General features: G+C 40.2%; 2 protein-coding genes across 4 annotated transcripts in view; one reads left to right on the forward strand and one right to left on the reverse strand.

The window, feature by feature from the left end:
* Positions 1-220: 220 nt before the first annotated feature.
* Positions 221-13253, forward strand: CASP6 (caspase 6). Of its 3 annotated transcripts, none has more exons than XM_081302986.1 (7): positions 221-513; positions 5732-5774; positions 6646-6792; positions 7276-7352; positions 8624-8799; positions 11451-11607; positions 12627-13253. In XM_081302986.1, the coding sequence occupies exons 2-7, from the start codon at positions 5746-5748 to the stop codon at positions 12866-12868; spliced, it is 828 nt and encodes a 275-aa protein (XP_081159112.1). In that variant the 5' UTR covers positions 221-513; positions 5732-5745; the 3' UTR covers positions 12869-13253. The 3 variants fall into 3 exon arrangements, with proteins under 3 accessions (XP_081159112.1, XP_081159113.1, XP_081159111.1); XM_081302985.1 differs by lacking the exon at positions 221-513 and adding an exon at positions 646-759; XM_081302987.1 differs by lacking the exons at positions 221-513; positions 7276-7352 and adding an exon at positions 529-759 and having other exon boundaries at positions 8676-8799.
* Positions 13254-13366: 113 nt separating this feature from the next.
* MCUB (mitochondrial calcium uniporter dominant negative subunit beta) overlaps positions 13367-19933 on the reverse strand; it is a 117133-nt gene continuing 110566 nt past the window's right edge. The window contains 5 exon segments of the mRNA XM_081302984.1: positions 13367-14166; positions 14168-14218; positions 15404-15520; positions 16062-16265; positions 17469-17629. Coding sequence (XP_081159110.1) covers positions 14140-14166; positions 14168-14218; positions 15404-15520; positions 16062-16265; positions 17469-17629 — 560 coding nt within the window. The 3' untranslated portion in view covers positions 13367-14139.

The raw sequence follows: 19933 nt of genomic DNA on the forward strand, positions 1-19933 counted from the left end.
CTAAAGAGGAAAAAAGGAAAAGAAAGGTTTGTTGGGAGCGGGGATCATGAAAACCAATGGGAGATCAGTAGAACAGAGGAAAGCGGGGAGGGGGAGTTCTGGGGAGTGATATTGGCCAAATAATGTTGTTATATCGTGTACGTGTACGAATAGGTAACAACAAACCCCATCACTACGTACAACCACGATGCACCAGTAGAAAAAGAAGTGGGCCCTCCACAGTTGCCTCTGGTCATATTTAACTCCACATCCACTGGACAAACAACAAGCATTAAATTACTTTATTACCAGCCCTACACAGTCAGGCTCCGGGACGTGTGTGAACGAGCGCAGAGGCCGCCCTCTACCTGGAGGGAGCGGGGGAGAGCGGTCGCTGGAAGCTGGGGGAGGGCGGGCTGAGCTCCCCGAGGTGATCTGCGGAGGCCTGGGGCTTGGGCCCCGGGGCCGTCGTGGGTCCTCTGGGTGGCAACGGGGATTTCCGCAGGGCGAGGTTCATCTCTGGCTTGGAAGTTGGTGAGAATTTGTGGCTCACAGTTCCCCGCCCCACAGCCCCAGGAACTCGGGACCGACGGGAAGTGGCCAGAGAGCGCTTCAACTCCGAGGGGAGCGCGGGGGGCGGCGGGGGCGGGGCCGGGGCGGGCGGGGCGGGGCGGGGCCGGCGCTGCGCCCGGGGCTCCAGGAAGCGCGACGCTCGGCCGTCTGGCAGCGCGCTGGGCGCTATGAGCTCGTCTCTGGGGTCTTGGGGTCCCGGCCCAGCAGGTAGGTGGGGGCGCGTGTGCAGACCCGAGGGCCCACGGGCTGCTCCGGTTTTGCTGGACGACCTCCGGTAATTGCGGGTCTGGGGGCGAAGCGCTCGGGTGCGGTGCCGCTTTGCCTTTTAGCCCAGGGAACCCCCTTCTCGAAGCCTCGGTAGCGGCGCCCGGGGGCTGGGCGTGTTGCTGCCGCCTTTGTCCTCCTCGGGGATCCCTCTCCAGGCGTCGGGGCCATTTAAACTTTAAAAGGCTGCGGCCCGCACACGCGGCGCCTGGCCTTGTGAAAAGTTAACTTTGGAGGTCAACTTTTGATTCTTGTTTGTTCACTTTGAAGTAAAAAGAAGTGGTCTTACCGGGTATCGCGGGAGCATAGTTAGCCGGCGGGTGCCCGGGCAGAGGCCCCTGGGGTTGCCTGGGCTTAACCCGAGGCAGCCTCCCGGTCTCCTGCTTCCAGGAAACCTGCTACTATTGGACGGTTTGGATGGAAATCACAATTATTATTATTATTTTTATTATTATTTTTACAAAGTAGTCAACTGCAAATCGTGCTTCAGGACGTTCTTCTGTCACTCATTTTATTACTGGCCATCGTTTTTAAAAAGGTGAAAATGCTAACAGCCGGTTGCAGAGCATCTTTATTTCAGAGCTTTCTTTGCTGCATAAAGGAAGCTTTACTCCAGAGGCAAGTTGTAAAAGTCACCGTGGTTGTGGGGTTAGTGGCCTTGGATTGGACGGACCAGCTTTTGAAGAGGGGGGTGGGGGCAGGAGCCAGCAGCTGAGTGGGAAGGCAGCAGGGGTCCAGGATGTCTGGGCTCTAGTCACTGCCACCCTTCCCCCAATCCTTTTCTTCGGATTTCTCACCGGCTTCCTTTCTCCACCCCTGCCTTTTCCAGTGAGTTCTAGGCCCAAGGTGGTTTATTTAATGTAGAGTTAGCAAACAGGTGGCTGATGGAGAATATGGGTAGGTTTGTTTAGACGACAGAATGTACATCTAGTTTGGGAAGGTAGTAGTTCCATCTCTGGTGGGAGGGAGCCTGGTGATGTTGTGCACCGACTTTGGAATCCAACTCCACCTGGCTTTCAATCTTCACGGCAGCGCTCTGACCTTGAGCAGACCAGTTCCACTTTCCTATCCCTATGGCTATGTAGCTGAGTGAGATAAGGTATCTCTTGTGCCACCAACCCATGGACCAATGGTAGCTGGTAGAATTATCTGAAGCAATTATGAAATTAGGGTGAGGGAAAAAAGGAGTGGTATATTTGTAAAAAATTAATCTGACTTAAGGAACAAGGAGGCAGGAGTTACATTATGGTGGAACAGAAAAGGAGAAGTGAGAAGGTTTAATGATAGAAACATTTTTGATAAATAGATACAGATGAACAGGAATTTATACATCATATAGGGCATCTCATTAAAATTTGTTCTCTTGTCAATAAAGTAATTTATAGTTTTAGGCATTTAAAAAAATTTGTGGGTAGGATAAGGATGTTAAGTGTGCCCTTCTTAGAAGCTTTGATGGCTTGTTCTTATTGCTCAGGGTGGCCAGGATAGTACTCATGATGTATTACGTTCTCTGGAATCCGTGGCTAAAGTTTATCAACTCCAGAAATGTGTTGGAACTTAGATCTTGACATATGTCTCTATGGCTGATTGGCTGCTCACTAGATTGATCATTGGCCCTGGTTATTACTTGGTATTACAGGACAGTGTGCTATTTATATTAAAGCCATTCGGGATGGTGGCACATGCCTGTAATCCCAGTGGCTGGAGGCTGAGGCAGGATGGCAGGTTCAAAGCCAGCCTCAGCAACTTAGTGAGGCCCTAAGCAATTCAGCAATACCCTGTCTCTAAAAAAATACGAAAAATGGCTGGGGATATGACTCACTCAGTGGTTGGATACCTCTGCATTCAATTCCGAGTACCAAAAAAAAAAAAAAAAAAAACCAAAAAACAAACAGACAAAAAAAAAAAATTTAAGCGAAGGTTGAAGTGAGCCAGGATTCGAACCAAAGTTTCCAAAGCTGAGTTTCTTTTTATACCTATAGAATTAACAACATCTAATTAACTAACTTACTTTCTTTCACAGTACTGAGGATTGAATCCAGGGGTGCTCAACCACAGATTACAGAGAACATTATTACATCATGATTATTGTCCCAGCCACCTGAGCTACATCACCAGCCCTTTATTATTTATCTATTTTGGAGGTACTGGAGATTGAACTCAGGGGCACTCAACCACTAAAGCCACCTCCCCAGACCTATTTTGTTTATTACTGAGTTGCTTAGCCTTGCCATCCCAGAGGCTGGCTTTGAATTTACAAGCCACTGGGATTACAGGGGAGCACCACTGCCCCCAATTTATTATTATTATTATTATTATTATTATTATTAATTTTGAGACACTGTCTCACTAATTTGCCCAGATTGGTCTCAAACTTGAGATCCTCCTGCATCAGCCTCCTGAGTTGCTGGGTTACAGGTGTGCCCCACTGTACTTGGCCATAAAAAACTTTTTAAAAATCCCTTACTGAGATTGTTTGATTTGTTAACCTTGAAATCGGATGCCATTTTAAACAGATTTTCTTGAGCACTTAAAACTAACTAGCAGTTCCTAAATCTATAGGTCTTGACTAAAAAGAGGGAAATATTCAAGACAACTGAAACCCACATCTTAAGTTATACCATTAGGAAGAATTGTGAAGTTCCTTTTTGAAGAATTCTGAAAAATAGGAGCTTTAAATAGCCAGTCAAGAATTCATCTCCCGGGCTGGGGTTGTAGCTCAGTGGTAGAGCGCTTGCCTAGCATGTGTGAGGCCCTGGGTTCGATCCTCAGCACCACATAAAAACAAATAAAATAAAGATATTGTGCACAGCTGAAGAATAAATATTAAAAAAAAAAAAAAGAATTCATCTCCAGAACTTTCACTCTCAGGGACTTGGGTTAGTTGATGACTGGCCATTTGGCATAGCTTCCTTCAGGTACACTTTGAGCCACCTTAGAGTCAGCACTCAGTGGCTACTTGGGCAGATGAGCTACAGGGTCTGCCACCTCCTTCTCCACCAACACCGAGACTGGGTACTTTCCAAGCTGTGAAGAATTCTTGGGGGTGAGAAAGATGATTGGCTTTCTGACATGGATTTCATTTGCATAGTTGAAAGTGATTCAATTGAGTCTTTTTTCTTTTAATATCTTTATTTTATTTATTTATCTTTTTTATGTAGTGCTGAGGATCGAATCCAGGGCCTCTCACATATGCACATACTAGGCAAGTGCTCTACTGCTGAGTCACAACTCCAGCCCTCAATTGAATCTTTATAGTATAATTGGCTAAAAGATAAGAGGTGAAGTTATCTAAAGAAAATAGGTGCAAGACAGCTTTTGAATGTGGGAGAAACAAAGTCCTGAATTATTTCCACAAAGCAGTATGTGGAGTAGAAAGTACCTGGTTCCCTATGGTGAGATCAGATTGAAAAGCTGTCTTATCTGTGGGCTACTGCCCTGAAGGACACCTCGGAAGGGTGGAGATGATAAGGTCAAGGCTGCTTTTAGCTCTCTGGTGTAAAACTCACCTTGTTACAACTGCAGTTTGTCATTCCATGCCTCCAAGATCCTGATTCTACAGATTCTGGTTTGGACCCAGAAACCTGCAAGTTAACATCCACACCGGGAACTTTAATGCAGGTTGAAAAATCTGACTTAGGGACAGGGGAAAGAATGCCTTTGTGGGGTCTCCTTTGGTTCTGATTACTTGGGTTAATTCCAGGAGGGATAGGCCAAAGGGAACTTGAGCCAAATTCCCCACCTTTCACTCTCAGGGTGTTTCTTCAGCGAAAAGTGAGGTTAGTACAATTAGGTGTTGGTGAGACCCTCTAGGATGGAGGGGAACATAACACTCTTGGGTAGGAGTCCATGCCTTAGGGTTATTCTGCTGCAGCCAATAGGTGCGGCTTTCTACAGGGTAATATTTTTGCAAATTCATTCTCATTTATTGTAGAAGGTACTACACTTGTTGTATTGAAGCCACTGCCCACAAGTGGCTATTTATATTTAAATTAATTGAGAGCTGGGTGGTTGGTGCAAGCCTGTAGTACCTATATTCTCAGCTGCTCCAGGCTGAGGTAGGTGGTTTCCTAGAGCCTGGGAGTTCCCTGTTAGTCTGGATAACACAATGAGTCCCTAGGAAAAATAAATTTAATTTAATTGAGAGTCAGCGTTGAGTTCTTCAGTTTCACTAGCTGCATTTCACATGCTTAATAGCCACAAGTGGCCAGTGGCTACCACATGGGTCATTGCAGATGCAAAACAGTTCCATCAACAGAGAAAGTTCTAACATATAGCGCTGCTCTAGAGAGCAGGAAATAGGAAAGGATGCAGTGAAAAGCTGCCTACAGGGTGGGGAAGTGGGATCAGGAGTGGAGAGGGGAGTGGGCATGTATCCCATTTTATCAGTGCTGATGTTCATTCAGGAGAGCCAGGATCTGAGCCTTTACAGGCCTTACCTTTCCTTTCATCCACCCAAACTTTTGTATCTTCCATCTAGAAGGGTAATCAGCATTGACCACAACCTGGATTTTCGTTCTCTGGTATGATTCAGTTTGTTTCAGAAAATATTTGTAAAAACATTTTCTATATAACAAAGCAATTACGTATTTCATTTGAGTCCCATCATCACAGAACTGTGTGACTCTAGGCATATTTTGTGGTGGATGCATCTGGGAAAAGTTTTCTCCATTTCTGTCTGTAAGATGATTGGCTATTTTGCAGGTAAGAGTTGGTGAGAAAGCATTGCACTGTTTTAGCTCCTTTGTTTATTACTAAGCAGTTTTCTTGCCTTCTAAAGGTCATAAAGTTTATAAGTTAGAAGGGGGATAGCAGTTCCTGCTGTGCTTTTCTACCATAAGTCAAAAAGTATAATAAGTAAAATAATCAACAAAAATAAACTTTTTTTTTTTTTTTTTTTTTTTTTTTTTAACAGGTGGGGAACAAAACATGACAGAAATAGATGCCTACTATAAAAGGTAAAAGTGTGTTCTTCTCAAATAAAGGTCTTGTTACGGGCAGCCAAGCCAAGGAATCCTGTGTGGATCCGAGTTGGCTGGATTCAACCACCTGCATAATAAATAGGCAAAGGATGGAAGAGGAAAAATGAATTTTATGCAGTTTGATCAAACTGGGGAGAAACAGCTGGATTGTTTTTCTGCAGTCCCACAGAAGCAGTTACGATTTATAGTAACAGGTGATATATATACTTGTCAAAGTTAGTAGGCTATGTTAATCAGAGAACATGTCAGTCTTAAATTTCCTTGGCCTCTGTCCTCAGCATGAGGAAGTCCAGAAGTTAAAACAATTTGGAGCTTTTAATTTCAAAGGGGGTCTGTTTCATTCTCTTCCTTTGTTAGTCATGGTTATCCTGCAGAGTAAAAGCAAGAATGGATTCTGGGAGCTAGAGCATACATAGAGCTGAGTATATTAAAAGTGTTAGCCTTTGAGGAGTTGATTTATCTGAGGGTTAGTTGCTGCCCCTGGTTGTTAGAGGACCTTGAGTGATGTTCAAAATGTTTAATAACTTATATGAGCCTAGTGTTAGAGCTTGGCCTTGAACCAGACTGTTGTCCTTGGTGGCTAAAGATGGGGAGGGTTGGGGGGGGACATCGAAGCCAAGTGATTGGGGTGGGTGTTCAGGATGACACATGGCTGTGGCCTACTGATGGGTCTAGAAGTAGTTCAGCACTTTTCTTGCCAGTCCAGCCTTCTTCAGGGGACACCAGTGGAATTTCAGCCTGGCAGGTGGAAGCAGCAGATATCTATCTACACATTGACCTTGGCCTTAGAAGGGCTTACTATTTAATATGACTTGAAGTGATTGCTTTCTAAATTTTTCATTAACAGTGAAATGTTTGATCCATCAGAGAAGTACAAAATGGACCACAAGAGGAGAGGACTTGCTCTAATCTTCAATCACGAGATATTCTACTGGCAGTTGATGCTGCCAGAGAGGCGAGGCACCAGTGCAGACAGAGATAACCTTACTCGAAGGTAGTTTGCTGTGTGTGTCCAGATGACACAATTCAATTAAGTGGTAACGAGGAAATTGTTACCATAACTCATGAGCACTGATAACAGATCAAAGGCCTTACTTGGCCACAGTTCATGAAGCAGGAAGTGCGGGCTCAATCCCCAGTATCTCATAACAAATCCCCCCCAAAAGAACACCTTCCTAAAGTGCTTGCCTGAGTTATCTTAATTCTCCTGTTCTATTAAATGTTAGCAGGCTTTGCATTGTTACCAACATTCTTGCATGGCAGGTGGCAATATTTAAAATTGAATTGGCTGTCATTATGTAAAGCCTTTGCAATAGTGGATGATCAAGGACGACCATCATTATTATTTTTTTCTTTTCCCCTTAAGAAAAGTTGATTTGCATGTCATAAAAAAATGTGTATAGACTCCTCAGAAGTAAGGGTATTTTGACAACTGAAAAATGCTCATAAGCTAATATTCAATTTAATATATCACCAGGTTTTCAGATCTAGGATTTGAAGTGAAATGCTTTAATGATCTTAAAGCAGAAGAACTGATGCTCAAAATTCAGGAGGGTAGGTAGTTTTGCTATAAAATAGCTCACCTTCCTCTGACGGGACTTTATACTATCTGTAAAGACAAATATAAATTACTGTGTGGCAAAAAAGTGCTAATAATTTAGTATCGATTATGGTATTTGGTTATACCCCTCTATATCACCCACTAAATCCAGACACCTTACAAATCACTTTGCCTCTGAAGCTTATATTTAGCATATCACTAGTTACAATTTGTTCTAGAAATGAATGAACTCTAAATTCAGTGGTGAAAGTCTAAAATGCAAATTCTACAGATACTGGTGCTTCAGAAGGTTCATTTTTAACTGATTCCTTTCATACCCCAGATTTTCACTGCCTGTGAAATATTTGCAATATGTGTTGATTTGCAAATATTATATCTCAATATCATTATTCATTGGGTATTGTAATATAACTTATAACCATCTGTATGTCATGGGTTTTCAACTTACTTGCTAGTGGGCTATTAGAATATTTGTATTATAATTATTTCAAACTTTCTTCAGACTTGTAATTAAATTGCAAATCACTTTACTGGCTGCTTACTAGGTTTTCTTTTTGCTCATTGACTCACATCTTAACTCTTCTGGAAGCCCTCAGTGGTACAGACAGAGCATGCCTGGGTTGGAGGTACAACCACATGTGGGCAGTTGTTGAGAGGTAGTTTCTGGATCTTTCCAGTCTGCTCTAGGAAGGTTTCTGCTGACTCAAAAAAACTTTTAATTTATTATCAGAACAATTTCAATCTTAAAGGAAGAGATGTCATCATCATTTCATTATGTTTTATGCATCATTATTCTGTGTTTAAGAAAAGCTAATGAAATTTGGTCAATCTCTTTGAACTTCAGTAATTCACATTTTTAAGATACAATTTGGTATAAATTATCCCATTTAAGTAAAGATTAAAATAAATTATTTCATCACAGATTCTTTACATTTATTAAAGAATACCAGGCTGGGCACAGTAGCACATGCTTATAATCCCAGCAACTCAGGAGGCTGAGACAGAAGAGTGGCAAGTTCAAAGTGAGCCTCAGCAATTTAGCAAAACCCTAAGCAACTTAGTGAGACCCTGTCTCAAAATATAAAAAGGGCTAAAGTTGTAGCTCTGTGGAAAGTGCCCCTGGGGTTCAATTTTTAGTACCAAAAAAAAAAAGAATACCAAGTCCCCCTCATCATGACTATCTTTCTTCTACTATTGAATTTTTACGTGTAGATAACAAATATCTTGTGCTCAATTCTATATGCATTTTTGGGGTCCTGCACAGTGTCAACTTCCAGCCATGTAGATGCCGATTGCTTTTTATGTGTCTTCCTAAGCCACGGCGAAGGCAATCACATTTATGCACATGATGGCAAAATTGATATTCAGGCACTGACTGGCTTGTTCAAAGGAGACAAGTGTAAGAGCCTGGTTGGAAAACCCAAGATATTTATCATTCAGGTAAGACTGATCATATTATCCTCTTAATTGTAAATCTATGGTTCAGTACATGTGATTGTAAAAAAGCCAATTTTGAAAGTATCTTTCTCTAGTAATTGGTCAATCAGAATTGCACTTTGGGCTGTGATATTTCTTTCTTAATATGGTCGGTGTCTTCATTACAAACGAAATGGTATTTGGATCAACATTTGAAATGATATAAAATGTACGCTCCTCTGGCCAAGCTTGGTATAGAGGGAGCATCGCTGGAAAAGGATCTGCTCTTTGACATGACCAGGCAAAGCAGCTTGATCAGACTCAACTTGGTCTGCAGGAGCTGGAGAGCACATAAGACAGTGGAGAGAATATGAGAATAGAGAGTGTCAGTCTAGCCTGTCTTGATCTTTTCCTGTTTCCCCTAAATCCAGGATTTTTTTTTTTAACTCGGGCACTCAATCACTGAGCCACATCTCCATCCCTGTTTTGTATTTTAGAGACAGTATCTCATTGTGTTGCTTAGTACCTTGTTTTTGCTGAGGTTGGCTTTGAATTCTCGATCCTCCTGAGCCACTGAGATTACAGGCATGCACCACCGTGCCCAGCTAAATGCAGGATTATTTCCTTCTTGCCAAATTGGATTTAAGGATAAAAATATTTGGGGGCATGAATAATATCATTTGGCACATCAGTAATTTTGAAGGGAAAAAAAGGAAACCATCCAGGTTTGATGGCCCCACCTGTAATCTCAGCAACTCTGGAGGTTGAGGCAGGAGGATCACAAGTTCGAGACCAGCATCAGCAATTTAGCAAGGCCCTAAGTAACTTAGCAAGTCCCTGTCTCAAAATAAAAAATAAACAATAGAAAGGGCTGGGGCTGTTAGCTCAGTGATTAAGTGTCCCTGGTTTCGATCCCCAGTATTTAAAAAAAAAAAAAAGGCAGGACTTGGGGTGATAGGATATGGAAACCTGATGGTCCAGTGCTATAATTCTGTATTTTCATGAATGGCCTAGAGGGCATGGAATCAAGTGATACCACATGTTGCCCTAAAGCCTTGAAGATGGAGGTGGCTATAAGAAAAGCTAACGATGGTTTGGACAGTGCACTGGAGTGTGTGTCTGTCACAGAGTGGAGGATACAAGTCTAAAATCTAGGCAAGTAGCCTGGGCTGCAGAAGTAAACTTGGGAGTAATCAGGAAATGGTTGGTAACAGAAATCATGGAAGTAGGTGAGTTTACCAATGTTGAATGTAGCCTGGAAAATGAGTGTAAAACTTGAAGGATACTGGTGAGTAATGAGCTGAGGAGGATGGCCCTGAACAGAAAAATGAAGAGAAAAAATGACTGATGAAAAGGGGAGTGGCCAACTCTAAACAAAACAGAACTGGAAATAAATAACGAGCTACTAGAGGAGGAGAGCCCTCCCACAGAAGAGCCAAGTTACCGTCTTTCTCTCCACCTCAGATTTGTTTTTGTTCTTTGGGACTGGGTCTCACTATGCTGCAGTCTGGCCTTAAACTTGGCACGTGATTTCATCAAGTTATTGGTATTTAATACTAAGATTTATCTCTGTAAAAATAGAATGTTAGGGATATCTTCTGTTTATATGCCAACTCTGAAATCACCCAGGACTGTTTCTTTTGATGATTGTGGTTGTTTAGTCATTTCAAAATTAATTGATGCATTTTAAATGGTACGACAGAATCTTGTTAGGTCACTATCTAGTTTATGGGGCTGTCGTAACTAAGTACCACAGACTTTGTGGCTTAAACAACTGAACTTTTCCTTCCTCTGTTCTGGAGACTGGAAGACTGAGATCAAGGTGTTGGCAGGGTCGGTTTCTCCTGAGCCTTTCCCCTTGACTCATACATGGCCATCTTTTCCCTGTGTCTTCACGTGAGCTTCCTTCTGTGTGTGTCTGCATCCTCATCTCTACTCAAAGGATACCAATCATACTGGACTAGGGCCCCCATATAACTTCATTCTAAATCACCCCTTAAAGGCCCTGTCTCCAGATACAGGCACATTTTGAGGTACTGGGGCCAGGAATTCAGCATATGAATTTGGGGGAGTGGGACACAAGTAAGCCTATAATACTTAAGAGTAGAATTTAAGGTTAGCTTCTGAGTGAGTCAGAATTAGTAGAGGCAGATTTGTAATCTCACTTCAAAGTGAGAACAAAAGAAAGGTATGATGACAGGCTCTTCTCAGGTCAGGGGGCATCATTTTGACTACTGACAAATGATGGTGGCTGCCAACCAATAGGAAAACACCATCTGGAAATATATAACCTGATTTAAAAATTAGGTAAGTATTATAACATTTAATAGAATGTGACTCTTGGTGCTATGGATGTGGTTAATGTGTAAGAAATTTTAAAACTGTAACATGCATTTTCCTTCTCTACAGTGTATACCTTTCAACAGTTTGGTGTGTACTTGGGGATACTAATTACTTTTAAAACATCAGCTAAAGGAAATGTAAGGGGAACTAAACTTGGTCAGCTTTAGTTCCCTTGATCCCCTCTAAACCCAAATGCACAGTTTTTCAGCTGTTCATAGTGTGGTTTCAGTTACAGATAGGAGAGGTGCTGATTTATATACATTTACTCTAAATGTTGAGTCCTGGGAAGGAAACAGTTGATAAAGAAGGTGGTTTCTTTTTCTGCTTTGTAGGCGTGTCGGGGAAACCAGCATGATGTGCCAGTAACTCCTTTGGATGTGGTGGATCATCAGAACCACAAGCTCGACAATGTAACTGAGGTGGACGCTGCCTCCATGTACACGCTGCCTGCTGGAGCAGACTTCCTTATGTGCTACTCTGTTGCAGAAGGTGAGTGGGTGTTTTACAACATAGAGTTGGCTGTCCTAAGTCTCAGATTGGAGTTGGATCAGGGCTTTGAGGCTCAACCACCATGTCCAACAAAGACATAGAAGTGATCTAACACATGGCATAGAGTAGAAAATGAGTGTGTAAAATACTTTATAGAAGAATTGTTCCTGAGTGCTATGGCGAGCAAAACAAGTGTAATGATACCAAATACTAGCAGCCTGCTCTCATTGATTGATGGTGGTAATGCCATTGTGGTAATATCCATGGAAAGCATTGCTGAAAATTGTTTTATAGCAATTCTTCTTTGCTACTATACTTACTGATTTTGACGTCTTATTTTGCACCTTAAGATCACTAGCTACCATGTTGAGTTTTGGGTTTTTTTTTTTTTTTTTTTTTTTTAGCTAATGGAGAAAACTATATAGAAATAACCTCATTTATATAAAACTAGAATTATCTGGGCCTGGTGGTACATGTCTATCTCATAGACTGAGGCAGGAGGGTGGTAAGTTCCAGGAGAACTGGGAAAGTTATCAAGACCCTGCCTCAGAGAGTGCTTACCTAGCATGTGCAAGGTCTTGGGATCAATCCTCAGTACTACAAAAATGAAATAACAATAAAGTAGAAATATAGAAATAATATATTCTCTTACATGAGAATAGTCAACAGAAAAAATTTCAAACCATTATCATGGACATGACTTAGTCTTTTCCAAGGATTTGGAACACACACTTCTGTACCATGAATCATAAAGTGCTTTTATTTTTTCCCCCCCAGTACTGGGGATTGGATTCAATGGTGCTCACCACTGAGCTGCATTTGATATAGAATCTCACTAAGTTGCTCAGGGTGGTCTTGAACTTGTGATTCTCCTGCTTGGCCTTCCGAGTCTCTGGGATTATAGGTGTGCATCCAACTACAAAAGTGGGTAGTTTTCAATCACTTCAAGTCGAAAGAGAGAAAACTACAGTGTCCTTTTTCTTCATAGTTTTTAAAAAAATTTTTTAAATTTTTTTTAGGATATTATTCTCATCGAGAAACTGTGAATGGCTCATGGTACATTCAAGATCTGTGTGAGATGCTGAGAAAATATGGCTCCTCCTTAGAGTTCACGGAACTCCTCACTCTGGTGAATAGGAAGGTTTCTCAGCGCCGAGTGGACTTTTGCAAAGATCCAAATGCAATTGGCAAGAAGCAGGTTCCCTGCTTTGCCTCCATGCTAACTAAAAAGCTGCATTTCTCTCCAAAATCTAGTAAGTAGGAGCCACTTTGACTTACTGTATGTATTCTGTATATATTTCCCTTTTTACATAAAATAGCATCACTAAATTGGAGAAGTTTAAAATGTTTCCAGGCTTAATGCCCAGTAGAGAACTGCCTTTTTAAAATTTTTTTAAAAATCATGTTGCACATGGTGAAAGGGTTTGAGAAGAAATCCTTACGAATTTATTATACATAAAAAAATGTTTTTTCTTATTTTAGTAAACTGCAAGGTTACCAATAATATTTAGCTGATTTAACTTGTATTTTGTGACTTTTTTTATAAAGGCTCATTGCATAATATTTTTGAAACCTGAGAATTAGGTAAATTGGTTTTCCTTGATAAGATACTTGAAATTCATGTTTTATTAAATTTTTCTGAGTCATATTCTTATTTGTGCAATTGTAGTGGACTTGTTTTACTTGGTTATATATGTTTACTGTCTCATCTAAATAGGAATAACTACATTTTTAAATATGACTTTAACTCCCATTAAAAAAAAAAAACCTTCAAGAACTAGTTTATGAACTTATGAGGGTGAATACAGTTCACAGTAATTCTTGGGCTCTGTAGGATAAACACCTGCAAAACATGATTTGGCAGCATCTTCCACTTCCAGTTACATTGTTCGATCATCATCAGACTCATTCACTGACTGTCACATTAACAGAATAACATATTACTTTTAAAGCTTAGTTCTTATATAAAATTTGAATAATACTGTTCTGATAGTAACTTGTTGGGATGAAGAAGATTAAATGTTTGGGCTTTGAGAACTGGGACATGTGAGCTGCTAGTTCAAAAGCAATACTTAGCTTGTATTTCAGTTGCAGTTCAGAAAATACCAACTGCAGTTAGAGACAAAACATACCTTTTTGATAAAGGTCTTCTAATTACTGAGTGTGAAAAAAAGGAGTTAATGACAAATCAATTCCAAACAAAGCCTGAGATTGAAAGTGGATGCCAAGTACACAGACTGCTTTTCCTCCAAAGGGATGGACACAGGTCAGGGTGGTGAGGATTTTTAGCCGACTGCAGCAGCTGCTGCTTGGAAGAGGCAGACAGGCCGTCTACAATAACAAGTCACAAACATCTACAAACCAAGAATGTCAAGTGAAAACTTCTACAAGTACTTCTGTTTTACATGAATTTATTAACTAAAAAGATTAGACAGTAAAATTAAAATGAACTATGAGACTCAAAAACATCCAGTTTGGAAATTACAAAATCAATACAAAATGGAAAATCCAATGGTGTTTAAAAATGTGAGATTAATTCTTTTCACTGAGTTCTTCTACTTGGCATCCTCAAGTAGAGAGAATGGCGCACACGTTTCAGGGCTTCTTTAGCCTGTCATGGGAAAAAGCAGAAGCACAAGGTCAGAGAAGAGAAACCGGCATTAATGCCTGAAATTCTATATAGTTAATGTCTTCTTTGGGGAATGAGTATTTAAACTGTTAGCACAAATGCAATAGTTATTTCAATTTTATATGAATCCTTTTTAAAAGATGAGTTTATAGTTTCTACTTCATCCATATGCTTTAAAATATTAGTTCATTCCCTTTGAAATGTTTTTCCAGTTCATATTCTAAAAAAATAAAGTCTTGTGACCTATAAGTTTCCCCTTTTCTCTTCACTTTATTACCTAAAAATAATATAATAAATACTTTACAAGATGATATATTATATCTTAAATGCTGGAAGAAGATTCCTTAGCCTTGGATTGTTTAAATGTTAGGGAAACTACAAAATGAAAAAAAAATTATTATATTTTTCTATATAATGATAATATGAAATATTTTTTAAAGTTCTTTAATTTTGGCTTACAAATTCTAGTAATTTTTCTTTTAATTTCAAGGGTGGATAGTTTAAAAGACACAGATAAAATAAAAGACAGGGAGGATATTTTTATCAAGACTTTGTTTAAAAAAATTACTAAGAAAAGTGAAAAATCCAGTTATGTGCTGAGAAGTGCATCCGAAGAAAGTTAGTACATTGGGAGGCCAGAGATAAAAGCTGCCTAAGGAACAGATGGTGAAAAAAACACTTAAGAACTGACAGGCTTGAAGTCTGATAGGCTCACTTGCCCTTCTAGAAGTGTACACTTGGGTAAGTAACTTTAAGGCCTGTTTCCTCATCTGAAAGGGGTGAGAGAAGGAATACTATAATTCTTCTACTTAAAGGGAAATAAACATAAATAAATGCCTTTAGAGTTTAAAATTCCCATCAGTGTTTATCTTTCTACAGTTCTACTTTCTATATGCTTAGAAACAGATTTCTAGTGAAAACTTTATTTTTTCTATTTCAAACTCTTAAGACATTTTCACATACATTTAAAACTATCCCCATGTATAGTACAGAAGAATAAAGCTAGAATGTGAAGTTAATATCAGATATGTCAACCATTTTGTGGACCAGTCCTGCTATACACAGAAAGCTCTCTAGATACTAGCCTGTGAAGAGGACCCAACAATTGCATTTCCCTCCCTCAGTCCTTGGTCCCCAACATAACCAGCCGTGAGATGTATTTTATACCGTAGCAAGGTCGTCTTTTAACTTGTTGTATTGTTCCACATCAAAATGCTGTTGCTCTGATTTCTTATGGAAGAACTGAAGCAATTGCCTTCTGCTAATCAATGTGTAAGTATAATTCTAAAGAAAAGAAAACAGCATGTGTTGAGTGAACATACTGCCTCTTGAGGAAAGATATTTGACTTAGCAACACCAAAGCAAGGGGAAGGCAGAAGAATGAAAAAAATATTTGCAGTGGCTACTAGAGCAAACATAAGCCAACACAACTAGAACATTTAGTCTTGTTTAACATCAGCTGCTCCTTTCACAAGCAAGCAAGTTGGTAAGAGAAATTAAGAATAGGAGAAAAATGCGAAGGGAGATTTTTGGCAAAACTACCATGAATTACTTGGTATTTTGCAATGCAACTTCAATTTTATTTTATGAATGAAGTCATGAAGAACACAAATAGGACAAAAGATCCCAATGGAGGAATTTGTGTTATTCATTCGAGATTTTATATAGTTTATTTGTGCTGTAATTCTCCATCTAGTCTGGTGAAAATAACAAAAATTCGCCAGCTCATGAAGACCCAGATGGCAGTACTCAGTAAAGGTTTTATTGCTTGGCTTGGGTAAGAAATTCCTTGCAAAATGTTTGAACTTACTTCCTAACTACTCACCTGTCGAGTTAGTATAAAGTATGCAAAGTAGATCATGGAATTTGTAAATGTGAGGAAGTATGTGACTGGTTCCATGATATCCCAGGAGTACACCCACCAGGTGAACCAGGCCAGTGCCCCACCCTGAACTGACAGCAGAGCTAATCCAGCCCATAGGAGTCCTCTGGTTTTGGCCTCAGAGCGAGCTTCAATTCTAGCTTTCACCTAGAAGGCATGGGAAGGGGGAAGACCATTAATTCAGTGTATAGGTGCATCAGCTTAAGGGGAAAAAGCAAGAGCAATATTTAAACCAGTGCATGCCTGCATTACTTTATAAAGAGATCAGGTATATGGAGAGATACTTTATAAAACATCATATTAATTACTCATTTCCACATCAGTTCATTAATAGTTCTCTTTTAAATTATAAAGGTAATAAACAAAACCAAAACCCTAGTATAAAAGGGCATACAATGGAAAACCCAGAAGTCATCCTTTGAAACCTAAGTAAAATTATAGGCCCATTTTCTTTGACCTAGCAACTCTGCTTCTAGGAATTCATCCAGAGGCACACTTGTACACGAGACTCAGTGCAGATTCATTTCTTAATGCAAAAGGCCAAATTAACCCACGTTGCATCAGGTATTATGTGACTACAATGAGGCTTTTATGTGCGAACTAGAGAGTTCCAGTGAAAGGTAAGAATATGTAGAGAGAAAATAAAAAATGAGCCATAGGTAGGAGTACAGTAGCTCAAAGCTCAGGACAACAGGAAAAGTATCCATGGGCACCTTTTTATATCTTTAAAAAAATAAAAGTATGCATAAGCAATCCAGAAAAATAAAATGAAAGTTCCTCTCTCTGGCATCCTCTAAATACCCTTAAACACTATTAAAAATTATATCTCAAGAAACTTTATTTGTGGACAAGATACACATATACCCTCCCATTTAAAAAAAAAAATGAAAATGAGATTTTATCCCCTGAAACAAATTGCTTCACCCTACTCTGCAAATAAGTCAGTTATTATTTTTTTTCATCACAGATTAATCTCAAATGTCAGGAAGCCATTGCTAACTTCCCAGGCTCAATTTTGTTAAGCAGAACAAGAGCCTGTGAGGTAACACTCCCAAGTAGTGCATCCCAGCTCATATACTACTTATTTACAGGGCTGATCCTCTCCAGGCAGCTCAGTGGTCAGACTGCCCAAGTTCATGTTCACACTGGACCACATACTAGTTGTATATCTCTATCGTCCAGTTTCTTCATCTGCATATAAGGAAGAAAACTGAACTGAGACTCATGAGAATTAAAAGGAGGAAACTGAGCATATGTAAAGCATTCAGAAAAATGCTCACACGAGGGACACTTAATAATGCACAATAATGTCAGTCTGGTGTTCAAATACAGGCTATGAAGCTTCCTGACCTGCTCAAGGGGCTGCAGCTGTTCCTTCAGGTGGTCAATTTTCTCCAACAAGTGTTGTTCTCTTTTCTTCTGAGAGTCTTCTAAATGTAGGACTGTGAACAGTCTGTGAACCAAGGATTTCACACTTTCCATCTCAGTCATGTGCACATAGCTTGATTTTTCTGGGGTGGGGAAGGAAATATGATGGAAGTCACTACACTATTTCCTTCTGTGGGAGTCCAAGGAGCCAATCTGAGTCCCAGTGCCTGGCTATCTGCATACCGCACCTCCTAGGGAGGCATCTGGTGTTGGTCTGTTCTATTTTAGATAATTTGATTAGTCGATCCTAATAAGGCAGTCTATAATGATAAATTATAAGACAGTTGATTTAAATTCATTATGTTTTGTCTTTTGTAACATGACTTTTGCTATTGCTTTAAAAATATACATTCAGGAAGTGTAAGATGACTACCTCACCTTTATGGGTTTATGGAGTCACGGGCTCACTTTCATACCTGAGCTCAACCTCACATCCCATATCCCACTCTCTGTCCCCATCTTTCCAACAGTTATGTCAGAATCCACAGGGGAAGGAAGCTAGGACACAGCCAAGTAAACAAAGGTAAAATACACATCTGAAAAGCAGTTCAAGTGTAAGTTCTTTTCAGCAAATGGAGTCATAATAAATGTAGAACTGAAAGGCAATTCATATATGCATTTTTTTTTGGGGGGGGGATGAGTGTAGGAGATCAAAATTATGCCGTCTCCAAAATGTGCCACTTTGCCTTAAGGATTATTTTAAGCTGAAGGCATGTAACGAGCAGACACAATAAAAGCTCTAGTCTCCCTCTAAAATCAAAAGCAACTTCTTCAAACTGAGAATAAAAACTACCTCCTGCCCTGGCTTTCTGTCCCATACTCTGTGTTCTCTTAATAAAAGCTTTTCTTGACCTAGAGTTCTTTGAAGATAGTGATTTGAAACAAACAAACAAAAGTTTCCTCTATCTTCCTGCAAAGCTGGCTTTGAATGAAGCCCATTTTCCTGCCAACTTGACCCTTGAGTGTCTATGGAGTGGCAGCAGTAGAGCCCTGCCTCTTGCCCCTTGTACAGTAACAGTTCCTCAGGGGGACACCTCTGCTTGCCAAAATACAGGCCACAGATTTACAAAGGTCTCCTCCCCACTCCACCAGGCAGAACAAAGGTGGGTCACTAAAGACAAATGTAGACCCTTTTCAGCCCAGAGATGGCACTGGAGCGATCTCCCTGACAAATCTTATTAGATTTTATCTACCATTAACTAGCTTACCAGCCTTCCCACATTTGCTGTCCCAAGAGACTCAGGGTCCTTTTCATTTGTCTTGGCACTTTTCTAAAACATGTGTTCTTTGTTAAAGATGTTATATAGGCAGGAATGCTGAGCTACCTCTCTGAGAATCACTGTGTATGAAATGTACACATTAATAAACTACTATTTGTTTTTCCTAATCTGTCTCTTGTTACAAGGGGTCTATTTTCAGATACGAAGAGAAGAGGCAAAATTACTTTTTTCAATCCCCACAGGAGTCCCAGTTTCAGAGTTTTTAACATAGTGCTCTTTTGATTATGGATTTCACATCTTTCCTCCTCTGTGGTTTTATAAATTCACATAAAATTAGGCTGTGATGATACCTTTCTGTTCACCAATGCTACTAAGAGGGAGAGCAGACAGACCTGCCGGCCAGGCAGCAGGAAACAGCTGCACATGGGGAGACAGGTGGTCCCACAATCAGTATCAGCAGCTGGTTTTCCATTCATGCCAATAGTTGTGGAGTTATTTTTCTTCCACTGCCACCTAGTTATTCAAGTTTTGATGTGGTTTTTAATTTCTTCCATGTTCTAGGCTAAAGTTGTCACAGAGGGGTGCAAACTAGCTTGTAGCCTTCTGAAATCCACACAAGACTCAAAAGTTCTTTACCATGAAAAACATCGTCAATTAAAAGGTCTGAATGCAAAAGGAAGATACAGACAGGCACAACTTTGTTCAAAGCCATGGAGTATAATAAAGACCAACAGAACTGGATATTAATGAAGTAAAGATACATTTATTTACTTTTGTACTGCTGGGGATTGAACCCAGGGCCTTGCACACGTTAGGCAAACACTCTACCACTGAGCTACATCCCCAGCCCGGGACAGATTTTTATTAAAAACTACTACAATAGGGATGGGGGCCCAGCATGAAGTGAACTGAACCCGACTTCAATTTATATAGAGGTTGCTAGATGTTTTAAAAGAAGAATAAAAGAATAGGGAGGGAGATTAGCAGGGGTCTGAGCAGTCAGGAAAGTAGAAATTTATAAAAAGAGGATGGGAGTCAATATGACTAGGCATGGGGTTTGTTCATTGCACCTATTCAGAGGAGAAACAAATTACATCTTCCTGACAGGAGGGCCTGGAGCAAATCAGAGCCAGGGCAAGAGTTAAGTCCCTGAATACCTGCATTTCA

The sequence above is a fragment of the Spermophilus citellus genome (assembly GCF_964194105.1).
Source record: "Spermophilus citellus genome assembly, chromosome: 8".
NCBI lineage: Eukaryota > Metazoa > Chordata > Mammalia > Rodentia > Sciuridae > Spermophilus > Spermophilus citellus.